General features: G+C 35.5%; 1 protein-coding gene across 8 annotated transcripts in view; it reads left to right on the top strand.

Moving 5' to 3' along the window:
- The window catches only part of CA12 (carbonic anhydrase 12), a 108366-nt gene that overhangs the window by 84848 nt on the left and 3570 nt on the right, over positions 1–19948 (top strand). For 5 of the 8 annotated variants that reach the window (XM_074294889.1, XM_074294884.1, XM_074294885.1 and 2 more), the window contains 6 exons: positions 3054–3149; positions 4136–4199; positions 5208–5365; positions 7659–7785; positions 18916–18948; positions 19656–19743. In XM_074294889.1, the coding sequence (XP_074150990.1) occupies positions 3054–3149; positions 4136–4199; positions 5208–5365; positions 7659–7785; positions 18916–18948; positions 19656–19743 (566 nt within the window). The remainder of the gene's footprint in view (positions 1–3053; positions 3150–4135; positions 4200–5207; positions 5366–7658; positions 7786–18915; positions 18949–19655; positions 19744–19948) is intronic. The other 3 variants (XM_074294892.1, XM_074294886.1, XM_074294887.1) reach the window with 1 other exon arrangement.

A 19948-nucleotide genomic window follows, 5' to 3' on the forward strand; every position in this document is an offset into this window, starting at 1 on the left:
CAAGTGCCAAGTGATCCTGAGTAAGTTATTCTCTCTATGTCCAAATTTCCTTATATGTAAAATGAAGGCAATGACTCTTATGCTGCTTTCCCTTACAGAGTTATGATAAGATACTACTTTTAAAAAATTTTAAGTAAAGTAAAAAATTTAATTAGGGTAGAGCTGAAATATTATAACAGCTAAAGATAACAAATATATAACTAATAGTAAAAAGATTTGATTCTTAATCGGCTTTCTGGATAGAAAATAAGTCTCAAAAACATTTAATTTTAATTTAACTAAATGCCAAGTTGTCTTTAATGACCAGGATTATGTTTTTTAAAGTACCTTTAAAAAGCCTCAAAAAACTGGATAAAATATGGCTAGAAGGCCTTAAGTGTCCTTACAATTCTGACATCATAAAGAACAGAAGCAGTTAAGGTAAACTGTTTCATCTATGTTATTTTAAGAAAGGACATATTGATGATATGGGGTTAAAGAGTATATTTTATTCCTGAGATGATTTAGAAAACTACCTTGGTCCAGAAATTAGGTAGCTATTTGTGTGATCAAAAAATGACAGGTAAATCACCAATTTAGGATTTAGGCAAGATTTTGTTATATATTAACCTGAAAGACAGATTTATATCCAAAAAGGAACCTGCAGACTTTGTTTAGCTGTTTAGCAAGCCCAATTCAAGATTTTATTTTTCAGGCACACATATTATTAGGAAGACACCATAGACATTGGAAGATGGTTAAATGGTGTCAATTATTTTTTTTTCATATATATATACATATATATCATATGGAACACTTTATGGAAGTACCTCTCTTACTTATTAGATATAATCTGCATCATACAGTGTCAAATGTAATTTCTAATTCCAGTGTTTTTCCTCCAAGATTATCATCCATTTAGCCTTTGTGTGCATGTGCGTACACAAACGTGTGTGTATATAAATTATATATATATATATATATATATATATATGTATATATAGTACAGACATAAATTATTTGTGTATTGTCTGTCCCAATAGAGCTCCTTGAAGGCAAAAACTGTTTTTGCCTTTCTTTGTATTTTTAGCATCTAGTACTGTACCTGGCACAGAGTAGTGTCTTAAACAATGTTTGTTGAGCTGACTAACCTTACAGAATTCTACAAATGTGAGCTATTCTTTATGGCAGTTCCTTAAAAGAAAACCTAATCTTCATGACTAAATTCAAATGAAGATTATTTCTGAAGGTTAAAAACTCTTGATGCCTGTAACAGATTCTCACATAAACTCCAGATCTTATTTAAATACCATTAATATTAAATACTACACTGGCAAAGTTGTAGGCTTACTAAGTCACCCATGGAAGGATACAGAACCTACTTTAACCAGAGCAGAATCTTAATTTTAAAAATTCAAAAACTAAGCACAATGAAGGAATCAAACCTATATAAATTTAATACTATTTGTTGACTTTTTTTTTCTTCTTAAAGCAAGATTTCTTTTCTTTATTTGATTTTCTTGGACCTCTATTGTAGTATTCAACCCAGCATGTAACTGTTATAAACAGGAACTTGTTTCATAGCCAGTGAACCAAAGCAGTCAGAATTCTGTTTTTCCAAATCAAGAAGAAACAGGACTAAGCTAGTCTAAGGCTTTGCCCGAAGCTCGATGAGATAGTTAGGGTGAATAACTTCTAGACTGAATGGAAAACCACTTTCTCTTTGAGTAGTTGACCTATAGGAAAAAATTTATTTAGGGCCACATGTTTTTAAGTTTCTTTTTTTTTTTTTTTTTTAATTTAGGGAGGATGAGGTCAAATGTCCTCAATGATTCATAGATTATTATAGATCTTCTAGTCCAAATCTATTCTAACAGTAATAATAGCTAGCACTTTATATACCACCCTAAGGTTTGCAAAGCACTTTATAGATGTTATTTCATTTTGATCTCATCACAATCTTAAGGGATAGATGCTATATTATAGCTATATTATTATAACTATTATTATATGTAACATTAATTTTATTATAATATATTGTTTTTAAATATTATATTATGATATATTAATATAGCTAATACATATTATATAGGTATATTATGACTATATTGTTACAGCAATTTAAGAGTTGAGGAGACTGAGGTCAGTCTATTAACAAGCATTTATTAAGTGATCACATACTATATAGGCTAGGCATTGTGCTAAGTGCTTAAGATGTAAAGAAAGGCAAGACACTGATTGCTCTCAAGGAGCTCCCCATCTAGTGGGAGAGATAAACATGAAAGCAACTAGGTACAAATAAGAAACAAGATTTATCCAGTTTTAAAATGTAAAACAAGAAACTTTATATTTAATAAATATAATCTCTACACACACATTAAATTTCTATATTAAAGTCAATTATGATGAGAAACAGAAAGGAGAAAGCAGGAATGGGGAAATAAAGACTTAGAGACACAGTTTCAATGGTTGCCAAAGTCTTAAAAGCCAAAGATCTAAATAATTTGCTAATACTATTTTTTTGTGGAAAATAATAATGATAATTATGAATAAAATGCAGCCAACAAAGCAGGTAAAAGTCTCAGAATGTGTTATAAAAATATATAGTTTGCTCATTTGATAGGGAAAATATTTTTTCTTGACTGGAAATCAGAGAATATTGTCATTCATTTTTTTAAAAAATTATCTTTTTCCATGGAGTAATATTCTGTTTCTGTGGCATGTTAGAATATTGTTGACAAAGACAAATTAAGTTCCTTTAAAACCATGTTTTCATAATTTACAGGCAAAATGCAGGTTTTTTAGGCTGACTGAAAATAAACTGATGATAGTTGGAGAGTTCTCATCTCAGCTCTTGAACACTTCTAGATTAAGTGGTATTTAGCAGTGACTGAGTTTGAGGGGACCACATAATAAAAACAGCCTTGCCATGGGATTAAGAATACCTAGTCATAGCCTGAAAAAAGGAATGCAACTTCTCTAAAATTGTTTGGCTTTTCTATAACTTTTTACAGGAACAAAAGTTGTATATTCCTTTGACACTGACATTTTGGCCTTTTCTCTCTCTATTATAGTTACATATTGTCCATTATAACTCAGACAAATACCCTGATATATCCACAGCCAAGGACAAATCAGAAGGACTAGCTGTTCTGGCTGTTCTTATTGAGGTAAGAAGTTCACTGCTCTCCTCCCCCTCCATCTTTTGGTTTAAAGAGTTTCCAAATGTGATTTCAAATATGAATCAGAACAATTTTGTCCCTGAACTTCTATCTCAAAGATTTAGTTGGCTATATTGTGTGTTCTTTAGATTAAAAAAAAAAAAAAAAAAAAGGCCTGTGTGACATAGTGCACTTCTTTTGAGAAGATTCTCTTTGTCTAAAAGTAATGTTTTCTTTTTCTTGGGGGGGGAGGGGAGGGAGTGGGGATTACAGTAATGATGACATCCTTTTATACTGATGAGAGGTCTAGGTAAATGGAGCTTTACCTAGACCTCTCAAATAGTATATTATTAGATGAACTTTTATTCTTAGCACAGTTCTGTATTAGATTTTCCTTTTAGTTGCCATTTCTTCAGTATTATAGCAAAATAAAGAGCATGATTTAGTACTGAGTACAATGCTTTGGAAACTCAAGAAGTACCAAATTGTAAAGGGATGCAGAATGACAGGAACTCAGTGGCAATGCTCTAATAATAGAATAATATTATATGATCATCCTTGATAATTGTACTATCAAAGAAGATCTTTCAGGAAATCAAGTTGCTAAGGAAAAGCTAAGTGGATATCGCCTGCTAGAGACTGAGATCTTCCTCTAATCCAGGAATAATTAGCTTATAGTCCATGAACATATTTCACACATATATTTATGTATAAATAGATAGCTATAGATATGTGTATACAGGTACATGTGTGTATATTTATACATGTATATGCATGTGTGTATGTGTATATATACTTGGATAACTATTTCAACATAATTTGTTTTATGTGTGATCTTATGTAATTTAATCAAACATTTGAAAATCTTATTGTAAGAAGAGATCTTCAGGGGCTTCACTGGACTGCCAAAGGGGTCCAGATACCAAAAAAAGGTTAAGAAAGCTGCTTTAATCTAACTACCTCAGATAGAATCAGCCATGTCATTTGTATTGCAGATAGGTTCCTTCAGTCCTTCCTTTGACAAGATCTTCAGCCGCCTTCAGGATGTTAAGTTCAAAGGTAAGTGGTCAAAGAGTCCCTTATTTGATCCTTCATTCTTTTCTGGGGGTTGGATGTAACCACTTCTGTATGACAAAGAAAAATACAGACAGTGGTATCCACGTTCAGAAGATTGTGGACAACAAGCAGTTGAAAATGATTTGAGAGAGGAACAAAGCTGGTCCCTGCCTACCCTCAGGGAGTCACATTCTAAGGAGAAAAGTTAGCTCAGGAAGAGGGAGCTGGTTATGCAGAGAGAGTAGGGACATAGTAGTTTGGTGTAGCGATGGCAGGGGAGGGACATAGAGGTCTGGTAACATAAGGTAAAAACTCACCCGTTAGAACTTGGCAAGAAAAAAGCTCACCTGGCAGAACCAGGGGCAGAGTCTCATGCTGTGGTCAGGAGGACAAAACTGGAGGGTGGGCAGCAAGGCAATGGGGAGTTTGTGAGATGTTATGAAGGGAAGCAACTGTCCAGCCCAGGAGCAACACACTGGTGTCAAACTCTAATAGGAACAATGTCCTTCAAGACACAATGGCATCCTTTGTTTTATTATATTTGTTTTGTTAAATATTTCCAATTACATTTTAATCTGGTTTGGGTCAAACTTGGGTGTGTTGAAGCTGCTTGTAGCCTGGTGGCCCTGTCTGCAACACCTCTAGTGTGCTAGAATCAAAGTTAGGAACACCTGCATTTAAATCCTACCTTAGATAATTATTAATTGTATGATACTGGGCAAGTCAACAACCTCCATGAAACTTGGTTTCCCCACATGTAAGAAAGGACATAATAATAGCATCTATTTCCTAGTACTGTTGTAAGAATCAAATGATACAATTTGTAAGTGCTATATAAAGGTCATTTATTTTTCTGAAGTCAATGGTAAATTTGTGGGGTGCTCAGCAGTGATAGAGTAGATTTAGGGTTGTAGAGACAGAAATATGCTTAGAGTTTTTATTAAAAGAATATTTCTATATGTTGCACAGCTGTTAATATCATTCTCTCCACTTCCATTGTGCTTCTTTCAGATCAGAAAGTTAAAATTCCAGGTTTTAATATTCAAGACCTTCTTCCTCCGAATTTAGATGAATATTACCGCTACCAAGGATCTCTGACCACTCCTCCTTGTTTCCCCAGTGTGCTCTGGACAGTCTTCCGAAACCCTGTCCAAATCTCCCAGGAACAGGTAACTTAGGAGGTACTCTGGAGTCTAAGTCACACTTCATTTTTTAGCAAACTGAGATATTGCATCATTTGAGTAAGTTTGGGAAAACCATAGGAAAGTAAGAGGCAAAATGCCCAGGCCCTTTTATTTCCTATACCAAAATGGTATTGGAAGTGGAAACTTCAAGAAGAATGAGAATCACAAATACATACCACCACAGTTCTTTAAAAAATGATCAAAAGAAAGTAGAAAATAATATAGAACAGAGAAGGCCCTGGTAGTCCTTATCCTCCAAAGGCCCTACCTTGCTCTTTACCTAAACATTATTCAATACACAGCCCATGTCAATGGAATGAAATAGTGATTTTTTACTGGAGAGTAAAAATCTAGCCTTCCTGTGCACAGGCTTTGGATTAAAGTTTAAATTAAACACTGCTTTCCTGAACAAAATAAAGGGACAATAGTCCAGGAAAATAAGTGGAGCCCTCTTTATCAGGGAGTGGTCTAGAACAAAGCTTCTTAACTTGTAGGTAGCAACCCCATATGCAATCATGTAATTGAATATGGGGGAGTCATGAAATTATGATTTATTATTAGTAAATGTTTGATTTGTATACCTATTTTACATACTCAGGATTATATAAAAATTTCTTTGGCAAAAATTGGCCATGATTGGAAAAAGTTTAAGAAGCCCTGCCCTAGAGGATAGAGGCTGGCCTTAGCATCTGAAAGCCCCACATTCAAATCCTGCTTCAAAAACTTATTGGCTCTGTGACTCCTGGGAAAGTTATTTAACCTTTCTCAGCCTTTCTTCAACTATAAAATGGGGATAATGATATCATACCTCACAGGGTTGTTGTGACAGTCAAATAAGGTGACTTATTAACACTCTGTCTACCTGAAAGCACTATATAAGTGTTAATTTTCATTATTGCAAAGATGTTACCAGGTTGTTTTTTTCATATTCTTACCTTTTTCCTAGCTTACTGCTTCTCCTTCTTTTCTGTAGGTTTTTGGTATAAATGGCCTACATCAATGAATAATAAATGTTCATTAAACTAACTTGGTTAGCAGAAAGGAATTAAGAAAAAAATAAGTGATTTCTACAGTGAAATAAATTTTTCAGCTCAAAAATTGTTTTGAAAGAGATTGCATAGTTTTCATAGGTTCATGGAATCATATACAAATAATAGGCAAAATGCTTGTGCCCAATGGTATGCTAGTTAATGTTTAATTATTGGTTCTCTCTCTTTATAGATACATATGAGGAACATATTTTTAAGTTTAATCTGTACTATTTAAATTTTTCCATGATCTTCTTAAGTCTAGACACTTAATAAAACAGTAAATCAATCCCTGATTTGTAATAGTTGCCAGTTTCCAAATTGTAAATGCTCATACCAAAAATTTGAACACATTCTCAGAGCTGGGTCCAGCATATGCATGCTTGAGTCCCTTGAAAATGTTTCATATAATTCAATGTGGTATTGGGAACCTACTGGAAACATTCATCTACAGCTTTTTGTCACAATTCTGGCTTTTCTACCCTCTCAGTATAAAGTAGAAGACCTAAGTTTGAATTGTGCCTTAGATATTTATTGACAGCATAAGCCCGGAAAAATCAATTTCTTTTGTCCTCAGTTTCCTTATCTGTAAAATGAGAGGATTGGACTTGATGACCTCTAAGTCTTTGCTAAATCTAAATCTATAATACTCAATGACCTATGATCCCAACCAGAGTATATTCTTTCACAACTCCTATAATGATCCACAGGTCAGATTTCAATCAAAATAATAGAGATTTAAAAAAAAAAAAAAGTAATTCTTCATGGGAAGTACAGTGGAGATGAGAAAAAAATAGAATAACAAACCAATAATTATTTTTGGTAAAATAGGGGGACAGCCAAATGTAGAGGGATTTCTAAAGTGAAAATCTTGCTCTTGAGTCGATCTTCCAAAATACATTGATCCTTGGATCGCAACAATGTTTTCCTGAGCTTTTCAGGAGCTAAGAACTAATATTCTTCAGAAAGAAACCCATGGTTCAAACCTGGTGCATTTGCATAAGACTTTCCTCATGGGTAGCTAGAATGATTACACTGAGTGCTCCACATCCATGTAAAGGGCAGAGCTGGCAAGAGCTCAGGAGAGGGTATCCTCTGTGTTTCTGGTTTCCAGCTTGGAAAGCGGACACCCATATACAGATAAGTGCGGCTGGTATCACGTTTCACCAACAGAAGAAAAGCCTGAGCACTGATCTTTTTCCTCCTAGTAGCAGTGTAATTTGATAACGTGCGTCTCTGCCCCTTCACAGCTTCTGGCTCTGGAGACAGCTCTGTATTGCACCCATATAGATGATCCCTCCCCTCTGGAAATGATCAACAATTTCCGAAGAGTGCAAAAGTTTGATGAAAGGCTTGTACGTGTCTCCTTCCACCAAGGTAAAGGAATGCAGTCCTTTCTCAGTGGGGGGAGGGAAGAAAGGGAGAATGATGGAGAGACTCTACGCACCTAGGAGACAAAGAACCTATTATTTCCACAGCTGTCTGATCTCTTTAGAAGTTGAACTAAGAAAACTGGGGGTGACTTAGAAGACTTAAGTATACTAATAAACAATTTGGGAGGTACTAGAAAGCTTTCCCATCCACTTCTCTCAATTTCCCACCTTCCAGCTGGTGTTAATAGAGTAAAAAAAATCAGGAATTCCAAGAAAAGGACTCAGAACTCTAGGCCCTTATTAAATCAGAAAGACTTTCAAACTTAAATCAGAATGGAGCTCTTCTAGACTTTTAGACTTGCCCCTCATCGCAAAAGCTAATCTTGAAGTTATAATTCTGCCCAAGGAATTCTTTTAATTCCTAAGATACTCAATAAAAAGAATCTGACTTTTGATTAGAGATTCCTGATTTCAGCCCCATATGGTCTTTTGCTGCTGACACTACCAGCTAAGATTTACCCTCATCTTCTCCACAATTTGTGTTCATGTGCTAAATTATTGACAGAGTGCTTTCCCATAGTAAAGATGTTAAAGCTTCTCTCTTGCCAAATTTTCTGGGCGCTCCTTTCTATGCACATACACTGCATATTTAAATTCAAAGAAACTTAATAGTTTTTACTTCTGATGGTATCATGAAGAGAAGTTGGTTTTTCCTTTTAAGCATCCAATTGTGGTGTCCAAGTTTGATGGAAAAGAAATTTAAAATACCCCAAGAGTTCTTAACTTTTTTTAGATGTCCTGGACACTTTTGACAATCTGGTAAAACACTTTCCAGAATAATTTTTTTCAATGCATAGTAAAAGAATCCAATCACAAAGGGAACCAATTATTTTGAAATCCAGGTAATAAAAATATTAGGAAAAATACAAATCCATGGACCTCAGGTTAAAAATCCCCTGTCTTCTCTCGGTCTACTCTCCTTGACTCACATTCTGCAGCTTCTGAGAGAATAATAATGGAATTAAATTCTTTTTCTGATGTTCAACAGCAGAGGACATATTTTTTAAAGGATGTTGTTTATACTATCTCAGGTTTTAAAGGTAATTTTTTTGTCAGAATCTATTTTCCATTTGTCTATTACAGACAAGGGCTCCATGTTACTGCTCCCAAAAATCACTACAAGTATTCTTTCTAGTTGGAGGTATCTCATATAAAGTGATTCATCAACTAAAAATTACACATTGTCTCTTAAAATGGAGTTTACCATCTATAGCCATCCCCTCTGCCCTAGTGCTTAAAGCTTATGAAAGTAAGGTCTTCCTGGGACTCACATATCTTTTAGCCATCTCCTCTCTGACTGAAAATAATTAGAATTAATCTCCCTACTTTGGAATCATTAGCAGGACAATTTTCATGTTTAAGTATCATTTTCTGTCCAACTCACCTTTCAACACTTTATGGAATACTGGAGTTTTCGAGAATTCACAAAGAAGCCATTATTGATCCTTTGTCAGAAAACAGGCTTCAGATTTAATGCATTTCTCACTTGACAGTGGTCTTTTCTTTGACTCTAGATGATAATATTTACCCATTTAGGTTAAATTGAACACATGAGGGTATTTGTCAAAAAAGTATTTTTTGGAAAATGTTCTAAAATAAGAGCTTTGGGATTTATCTAAATAAATTCTATTTAATCAATTATATTTTGTTCTGTTTAAGGTATATTGAGAAAACTTTTTGTTTGTTTGTTTGTTTCCTAAGAGGCAGGCAGAGTGTCTATGTCCTGTTCTCCTAAGTTTTCATTTCTGTAACCTCAGGCAATTATATTATCCTCTTTGTTTCTTCATTGGAAAACTCCATCTACTAATCCTAAAGATTCCTAAGAACTTGAATATGCATCACAACAACTGATTTTGGAGTCCTTTTGGAAATTTGAAAGGACTTTATTTGCCTGGCATTAGCTCTTGCCAAGATATGACTTCTTTTCCATTTTTTCAACTGAATAACACTTCATTAAATAACTTTAAGTGTTAGAACTTAAATTATTCACTTTTTAATTAATAAAAACTCAAAATTCTCCCTTGAGGTGGGGGAATATACCAAGCTAGATGAAATAGTATTCTGGTAAGTTATTATGAACCAGCAGTAGGTACTTAAACCAGTATACTTTATCTTCCTCGTCGCCATTAGAAAACTTCTCTCCTTGAGATGTCTTACTTGTTGAACTGCCTGTGAGTAGGCAAAGTGGATATTTATCAATCGAAACCTGATTTTACATTGCAGGGACATTCTATGGGGGCAAATACAGAGGATCGGAAGAAAGCTTGCAGGACTTTGGGTTTGCCATCTAAAAGTAACCATTGCTCTGTAATGCTGAATTGATGTATTGAGAAAAATTAGCCATCTTCTTAGACCTACCCAGGTCTAAGGTCATCGCTTCAAATGTAGGCAGATTAGTGGAGCATGCTAGAGAGTGCTTTCATATCCTGGTTCTGCTGGGTGGCTTTATGGCAGAGGTGGAAGCCCTTGGGGCACCAGGCCCAAGGAGTCAGATTTGCTCTTGAGAACAGCAGCAAAATGAATGTCCCAATGAAGCTTTGTCAGTTTTGCTAGTGCATAGCTCAGCTGTGAATGCTGCTTCAGAAAAATAAGGCTGGGTTTTCTCTTTGGATGGAAACCGACCATCCTGGACAGTAAAAGATGGATTGTAGAAACTTGGTCAGATACTTCATTCTCTCAGTATTCCACTTCTTAAAGACAGAATTTGGGGAAGAGCTATTTTCCCCATATTTATCAAGAGGCAATATTAGAAATATGAAATTCAACATCTTTTGGAACTTCTAATCAGGAGTCTCATTATCTAATGTAGTTAAATCCAGGACCAACAACGAGTTCCCACACAATTTTAGGTTTATGGTGTAAATCTCCTTATAGAAATGTATTTTCAATTGTTAGAGTTCATCAGCAGCCTGAATCATTAAACCACGAATTACTTTGAAGTTATAATTAGATTCATTTAAATTATTAAGCGTGAGCTATGAGCCCTAGAAACAGAATGAAAGTTATTAGTCATTAAGGGCAGTCTCTAGAAGAGGGATAGTTAATTTTTTTTTTTAATTCTTAGTAGGAGAAAGCCTGAAGTGCTAGTGTAGAAACTGATTAGTCAACAAGGGCTCAAAAGATACCCAGTTCTGTTCTTGGTTCAATTTAGTATACGGAGTGCTTGTCCTCCAGAAGTTTACAATCTAGCTTTAATTTGGGAGAGAGTGGAGAGGGTTTGTTTCTAATTTGGCTCTCCAGAACTCATTTAAAAAATTTTTCAGCTCTAAGGAACCAACCAAATATTGTACAAAAAATCTAGAATTTTCCATGATATGCACAGAAACTTAACACTTCTGTGCCATGAAATTGAGAATCTGGTAACATTTATCATTAATCAATCAACAAGCATTTCTTAAGTACCAAAAACTGTGCTAGGTGCTGATAACAATAAAAAAAGATTGAAACAATTTTTAAAAATTTAATTGGATAGGACTATAGGGTCCAGAAAACCTTAAGACAAATGAGTATCACAAACAGTACGGTGTACAGGATAGAGGGCTGGTCTTGAGATCAAGGAGAATAGGGTTCTATTTCTGCCTGACTCATTTGCTTATAAGCAAATCACAATGTTACAGCAATCTAGGCAACCCTCTAAGACTATAAATTACAGACTAATTGATTATATCAGTGAAGGGAGTTTCTGCACTAAGTTCTTCAAAATCAGGAATTATCTAGTCTAGATCAATAATAATAATAATAATAATAATGATAAAGATAATGTTTCTAAAAGCACAGAGCCCAATTTCAGAGTATTTAAAATCTATTATTCTAATTAATTTTCCTTTCCCATTTTTATTATTTATATCTTTTCTACCAAACCCTTTCCTGATTATAGACAATATCTTTTTGAAATAAAAATCATATTAGGTTTTTTCTTTGCTCTGGAAAAGTATTCTTTCCCTAAGGCATTAGTAAGATATAGGACTTGAAAAAAAGAAAATAAGATTTGTGTTTGTCAAGGTAGGATCCTTAGAAAGGTATATATGCTTTGTCTTCTTTGGCTCTCATTTAGAACCAGATTTTTAAAGTTAAAAACCTTATTATATACTATATAGAAATGAGAAAAGTGGCAGGAAATGAATATGCTGTTTGCTTCTTAATGGGAGATCCAGTGTTCAGTTCTTTGGCCAAATTCCATTGGAGACTCTTTAGACCAAAGACAATAACATTGGGTCTAAATAAAAAATGATAAACAAAGCAAATAACTCTCAGCTTTAAAAAACAGTAATGTTATGCTATGCTTTCGTAGGTCAGGAGTAAGCAAAATGTTAAGTAGGTGTTAACTTGACTGAGTGGGTCCAATAATTTCAATAACGATGTTCTTAAGCCTGCTTCCTGGGTAAACAATCTACAGAGGAAGCTAGAGCCCAACAGTCAAATCACACTAATGCCTCAGAGATGTAGGGCATGTAAACCTATTTCTTCCCAAAGCCAAATCCGTGAAATAACAATTAGAACATTATTGGCCAAATTCTTTAATGGACTTTGGTGTTCTGAACTTTTAGATAGAAGCCATAAAATCTTGCTATAAAAGGAATTCATTCTCAACACAGCTCTCAGGGATTAAATATTTGTGGAGAATGAGAATGAGGTGAGAGATGGTTTCATGGTGAACTAGTTTCAGCTTGACCTAATAAAAATTAGTAAATCTTGCTTAGCCCTAACCAATCTTGCAATTCCTAAAAAACCTAACAGCATAAAACTCCCCAGAGAACCTAAAAAAGCTAAGATGGCTAATTTTGGAATTGTTGGGGAACTTAACCATCTTAATTGGTGTTATTGTATTTTGCCTGTGGAGTTATACATTTTTGGAAGCTGTGTGTCTGAGGCTTCATCATTTGAAAATAAAGAACACTTGATGGTAATTAGTGCATTAAAATTTTTTCTGAATTAGTTCAAATTGGAGAGTCAGTATGGTATGACATTAAAAATATATTACTTCTTGACTACCTGGAGTTAGAAATACCTGGGCACCAATCCTATCTCTGAAACTCATTAGCTGTGTGGCCATGGACAAGACACCTAAGCCTCAGTTAACCCTCTAAGATTACAAATTAGACAGAGGTTGGAATCTGCTTCAAAGGCCTTGATGTTATCCACAAAGTTCAAATCATCACATTGCAAACTTAGGCCAGGAAACAGGGTGTCCCAAAACAGGGAGCATTGGACAAATGCAAAGGAAAAAATCGCTTCATTTAAATGAATTCTACATTTATTGCCTGAGCACCTATTTTGCACACTAGCACTGCCAGGAAAATGAAATTCACCTAAAGTGAAGATTTCCTGTGAAGGCTATTCACTTGCCAACAAGGCAATCCTGCACTGAATTGTCAAAGTAGGGCTTGGGTAGCACAGATAGGTGGATAAACATTGCAAGGTAGAATAAATTGCAGGAGCCATCCAACTCTCTAATCTGTATTTCTGAGGAAAATTGATCTTAAATGCAACATTTTTCAGTGTTCAATATTCAAACTTTAGCCTTATCTAAGTGTTGATTTGTAGGAGTATTAATTCACTAATGGTGTTAAAAAGATCAATTCCTTTAGAAAAATTAAAGATCTAACTAGGTGGAAACTCCATAAAACTCTCAAATGTACATAATCCTTTTTTATTAGATTTATAGATTTGAGATTTTTTCCCCTACTTACCTTATAATATTTTACTGTTGATTTGACTTGGAAAGAGGTGGGGAAAGAGTAATGCTGCCATCCATCAGTCTTCCCATCACAAATATCTTTGGTATCTCTAGAGCTCACTGACCAGGGACCAAAGCTTGTAGTGAATTCTGAAGTACTCCTAGTTTGTACTAAATCCCACAGAATACCATAGCATTCACTCTTTAAAATAAAAATTTCCCATGGAAAGAATTTTTTATAAGTCTTTCTTCCTAAAATCTGGAAGCAAATGAGTTAGTCTGGGATTGAGTTAGGAATCTTTTTGACAGAGCATGCTATAGAGTGGTTCACCTGAGAAGCAGCAAAATTTTCAATATGTCACTACTGATGCCTTCAATCAGTGGAAGTATTCCTCCACTGATGCAATTTATAATTTATATATGTCTCATTCTTCCTGAATTCTTGCAGCTGAAGAAAATTCAACAGGTGGTCAGTATTACGTGATGAACCTCTCCAAACTTAGCAAACTTGGTCCTATAAATGGCAGACATACAATCTATTATGATTCCATTTTCAAAGCTTTGCCAGTTTGGTAAAGAACTCATTCACATGGCCTTCAAGATGCCAGAATCAAACAGGGCATCACAGAAGAATTATGGTGAAGGAACAGCATGTGTTCCTTAGTTCTCCATGATATAAACTCTAAAGTTAGTTTTGTTCTTCTGTGTGTTCCATATTCACCCCAGTCTAACTTTCTTTAAGATGAATTTAGTTCTGGGAACAGCTAGGTAGTGCAGTAGATAAGACACCAGCCCTGAAATCAGGAGGACCTGAGTTCAAATTTGATCACTTCCTAGCTGTGTGACCCTGGGCAAGTCACTTAACCCCAATTGCCTCAGAGGAGAAAAATGAATTTAGTTCTTTAGCAAAAACTCATCCAAAGAGACAATCAATGTTTTTAGGCATTTGTTAGCTATGGCTTATATTTAGTGTATTTCTTCAAAGGTTTTGCAGACTCAGTTGGCAAAAAGGTATGTTTAAATCTCAAACCAGTTCATTCAATTCTGTGATAAATCTGGAAGTCACTGAGAATTATGTTGTCTCTTTCATCAAATCCTATCATCATTATGTTACACATTATCTGCAGAAGGTTCTTATGATATTTCTCTGAAAAGAAAAGAACATGTTTTGCCTTTAAATCAATACCAGCTCTTCTTAGAGAATGCCAGATTGATCCAGGAACCACAAGCTGTATAAATGAGGTGCGTGTCCCTCCTTTTGGATTTTTCTGTACTTAGGAACTGTAAAAGATCCTTAAAAAACAATTAACCAGTTTCTCTTGGTCCAGCAAGATGCCAGTGGAAGAACTCAGCTCTTGTAACCATGGAGACAATTTTAAGAGCAGTGAGCAGTGTACTCTTGTGACAAGTGGTGGGCCCAGTCATATTCCTAAAAGTATTCTTCAGCTTGCTTGAATTTGCAGCTTTTCTGAAGTTGGTCGTGTATTTTTCACTGTACAGCTTTCCTTTTTTTGTGTATTATATGTTCCTGTTTTGTTTTTGGGTTTTTTTTTTTTTTGGTACCTTGTACCCTTTAAGATTGTTCAGACTCAACTCTCCCACCTTACTGCAAGACACTGATGCTTTGATGAAACAACTCTACCTTCTGTTGAGTTGAGAGCATTTTTTCCTTTTCAAACTCCTTAATTTCATAGATGATATAAGTGAACTAGCTCTTCTTTTTCTTCCAGTTATTCTATTTCCCTCAAAGAAAACTGCTTGTCTCCTCTCCTTGCTTTTTGGATTCTTAGAGGGGGCCAAAGTGTTAGTCACAGATTTGTCTTCTAGGTTAAAATTTTTGATAGGAAATGATTTAGCACCATCCCTGCATACAGATTCCTGCTAATATTGCTTAGCTTTGAGCTTGGGGAGGGAGAAAATATTACTACAATTTGAAAATTAATATTTTTAGCTCTGCCTCTCTATTGATATTGCTTTCATTTTCTCTGGGACATAACATTCTGAGATTGGGCAGCTTTGTTCAGCATTCATACAAATGCTGCAAAGTACCAATAGTGGTGGTGGTAGTAGCAGTAGTAGTAGTAGTAGTAGTAGAAGTAGTTAATAGTAATACTATTAATAATAATAGTTTGCTTTTATAAAATGCTCTAAGGTTGCAAAATGCTTCATAAATATTATTTCATTTGATCCTCAGAATAATCCTGGGAAATAGATGCCATTACTATCTCTATTTTCCAAAGGGGAAAATGGAGACAGAGAGAAGTTAAGTAGTTTGCCCAGGGTTACACAGCTAAAAAATTTTGGGGGAAGGACTTGAACTTAAATTCTCTTTACTCCACCACCAGCATTCTATCTTCTGTGCCAGCTGTTTGTATAAAATAAAAATCCCTATATGGAGAATCAATAAAGCTGGATTTTTCTTTTTGATAAGCCATGAAGTTTGACTGTGTTCTTAAGGAAAATTCCATCATTTTCCAGTAGTTCAGTTTCAAAAAGGGATTATTAAATGCCCCCATGGTAACAGGATGGAAATCATGTTGTTAGGCCAAGACTGGGAGTTTTTAGCTGCATGTTCTACTTTTTGTGGCATCTAAGTGATTATTAGATTGACAGTTTTAGAAATTCTCTAGTTTAGAAGGTTTGGTCAAACAGTCAAAGTTGCCAAAATCGTCTTATGCAGAGAGAAAAGGGTTGGCAATAATAGGTATCCTGGGATCCAGGAACAAAGAACAAGGGCTATTTCATTTTCCCCCCAGTGCCTTATGACTAGAAACCTCTGGATACCTTGCAACACATCTAAAACCAAAATTATGCTATTTCAATGCTACAAGCCACAGAAGATCGGAGTGCAGGTTATATAAACAGTATAAAGCCCTCCCATAAGGAACAGCATCTCTTTAAGCCACAGTGAGGTCCTTGTGTCCGGAGATGAGAAGAACTTCTTGGATCTGAGCAAGGGAGCCAACTCTCTCTTGCCTTTTCACCGAAGTATTATCTGTGGCAAATATAGACTGAATGGTAAACATAGACAGATGGCCTCTTAGATTGATAAGTGACTTATTTCCAGGGCATTTCTCTCCATATCTCTGCTTATCATAATGAAAAGTCAAAAGCTGGGCTAGCAGAAGACAGACTGGGCAGGAGACCAAATCGAATAGCATAGAACAAGGGAGAATATGTGGATTAAAGGAGCTACAGCTTTATAGTAAAGACTCAATATAGTCAGACTCCAGCCTTGGCAAGAGAAAGGAAAGATCCTTCTTTCAGGGCCTTGCATGTATTATCTGTTTGATAAATGTTTATTGACTTTCTTAAGTAGAGGTGACATTGTTTCAGAGCTTAATTGAATATGATGGAAGGAATTAGGGTTGTTTTAGGTGTTTTATGACTATGATGTAGCATTAGACAGAACTGCTTTCAAGCTGGATTAATAATCAGTCTACTTCAGGGATCCTCACTAATGGGATCCATGTTTTGAGTGTTCATTTTAATAACCTGGCTTCAGAAAGAAGAAAAATATGACCCCTTGGGATTTTTCAGCTCATAACAAAAAGTTTTCAGGGAAAAGTCACAATTTTCAGAGGTTGGGTTAGGCCACGGGAAAGATAAAAGTAATTTATGTATATAATTGAATCCAAAGTCAATACACCTCTCAGATTTGTCTAGAAGCTTTAAAGAATACCTTCAGTTTGCCAAAGAATGAATATTGTTTCTTCTCAAGGCAGTATGGCACAGAGTACTGGCCTTTGAGGCAAAAAGACCTGGATTCTAATTTCAGACACTAGTTGTTTGACATTGGGGCACGTCATTTAACCTGTCTGCTGTAGTTCCCTCTGCTGTAAAATGGGGAGAATAATAGCACCTGTGTCCTAGGGTTGCTATGAGGATCAAATGAAATAATATTTATAAAATACTTAGCATAGTGCTAGGAATGCAGTAGACACTGAATAAATGCTTGTATCTTCTTTCTTTAATGGGTCAGGAGGTTTATGGTGGACATAATTAGGCTTGCAGCATATATTAACAATGACTTGCATGAAAAAAGTGGCATAAAATATATAATCTAGGAGATGTAAAAAAGAAATGAGGTGGGTTGGCCATAGTGATGATAGATAGATTATTCAGGTGCTATATTCCATCCATAAAATAAAAAAAAAAAAAAAAAAAAAAGACTAGGAAAATCCTCCAAGTGTTAGGTAATCCTTGTGGAGGATTGCAATTTTGGAGAGGCTGAAGGTAGGGAGACATGAATGTTATCACAGTAGCCCAGGAGAAAGGTGATAAGATCCCAACCTAGGGTAGTGATCATGGAAGTGGAGAAAATCCAGGGGGTTTATGAAAGAAATTTTAGAGCCAAAATAAGCAGAATTTGTCAACTGACTAGATGTGAAGGAGAGAAGAGTATGGGGAGAGTTAAAAGTTTCAAAACTGATTGATTTGAAGAGTGATAGTACCACCAAAAGAAAAAAAGCATCTGGGAGGAAAGGATGAAAGGATCATAGATATAGAGATTTTATAAATGAGGAAAGAGGCTTGGAGAAGCTAAATGATTTGCCCAAGTTCATATGAAGGATAAGCATCTAAATAGGATTTGAACCCAGGTCCTCTGCAGGGGCAATGCTCTGTCCATTGGTTTGGGGAAAGAGATGAGTTCCATTGGGAGAAATTTTGAGTTTGAGGTATCAACAGAAATGCCATAGGATCTATTATTTAGAACTGGAAAGGACCTTGGGGATCCTAGTTAAACCTCCTCAATTAATGGATGAGGAAACAGCTCCCTAGAGGAAAAATTAGTTTGCTTAGGGTCATAGCCTGATTTTTCTAACTATCCACTTCACTTCCTAATTCAGAGTAAGAACTGAACAGAAGAGGAAGGGGTGCAGACACTGTAGTCATCTAAAAGTGATCAATGAGGCCTTAGGATGAAATTGTGAAGGAAGAAAGTGTAAAAATCTCTAGAGAGCAGAAAATAAAAGTCCTGGGGCTGAATCCAGAGTAGACAACTGACCTTCCCAAGTTAGCCTGCTTCCTAACTTAGCCCTTGTTAGATCTCAAGCAAGCCTCTTTCTTTCCTTCTCCGACAGCACTATTTATGACAGTAGCAGGGAAGCTCCTCTGAAGAATAGTTCTAACAAAATAATATAGCAATTTCTCGATAGATAGGAATGCTTGTAGGGTCTCTAGAAAGAATGACAACCTCTCTTCCTTTCCTGGAAGATGATTTATCCCGACCAGTGGTAAACCTATCTCTAAGTTTGAAACATTCCTAGGAGACCTGCATAACTTCACAACGTCCACAAAATAAGATGGGACAGAGCCTGATTCAACACATGGAGTCCAATCAGAAAAGATTTGACTCTGAGTTAATTTCCACTTTTTTTTCCCTCCTTTTTAAAGAGCAAGACTTTTCCTACGCAGGACTGAGTATGGGTATGTGGCTGGCTAGCCAGCTGTGCATGTTCCAGCAGAGTGATCTTTGTGATTCTGTTTGTGATTTGTGCCTGTGGTAACTGTGATTTTTCTCTACTTGCTTTTTCTGTGCTATCGCTATGGGTACTTTCCATGTCTTTGCAATGGGTCTTATATGTGGAATAATTCCTGCATTTTAAATTGAAATGAACTTAACCATCACATTCCCTAAATGAACATTTTAATCAATAGTATATTTCCAAAAAAGTCTTTCTCCTAGACTCAGTATTGGCCAGGATATGAAGCCATCTCCTAAAGATGTGCTGGTGAAGGTTGGGTGAGCCACAGATAAATTGTTGATTTGGGTGTATAACTTTGGGAATGGGCTGCTTCTTGTTCTATGGATGCCTATTCTGCTTTGTAATTTTTATTAATAATCAGACATGAAAATTGAAGAATATTATCGAATCTGGCAAATAAGCCAATGTAAAAAAAAAAAAAAAAAGATATACATAATACCGTAGTATCCTTGTTTGTAGCTGTCTCCTTTCAAATCTAATTTTGTCCTGCCAAGATGAGGCACTGGAATTAGATATTATTTTCCCAATTTATTTCTCTAACAGTGAGTGATTTTAACAATTGTGATTTACCTTCATATCTATTGACAATAAGATTAAATGGAAAAGAAGGTCAAGGTTTAAATGCTATGTTGATTCTCTCATCACCAGGAGTCATCCTCTCTGTGGCAATAGCTGGTGTTTTAGGTGTCTCGGTCATCCTTGCACTATCAATTTGGCTTCTCCGACGGAAGAAGAGGTGAGGTAGTTTGGTGTCATTCTGCTCCAGTACTGTGGGAAGGCTAAAAACAGATTCCATTTCTACATGGATGCTACTTAGCCTAGCTAGAACTTATGTCAGAAATCCTGTGAAATCCAGTGAAGATTGGGTATAGAATGGGATGAGGGGAACATCTTCATAAACAAATGCAGATTTTTAAAATAAGATTATAGATTTAGGTCTG

The sequence above is a fragment of the Sminthopsis crassicaudata genome, chromosome 2 (assembly GCF_048593235.1).
Source record: "Sminthopsis crassicaudata isolate SCR6 chromosome 2, ASM4859323v1, whole genome shotgun sequence".
Taxonomy (NCBI): Eukaryota; Metazoa; Chordata; class Mammalia; order Dasyuromorphia; family Dasyuridae; genus Sminthopsis; species Sminthopsis crassicaudata.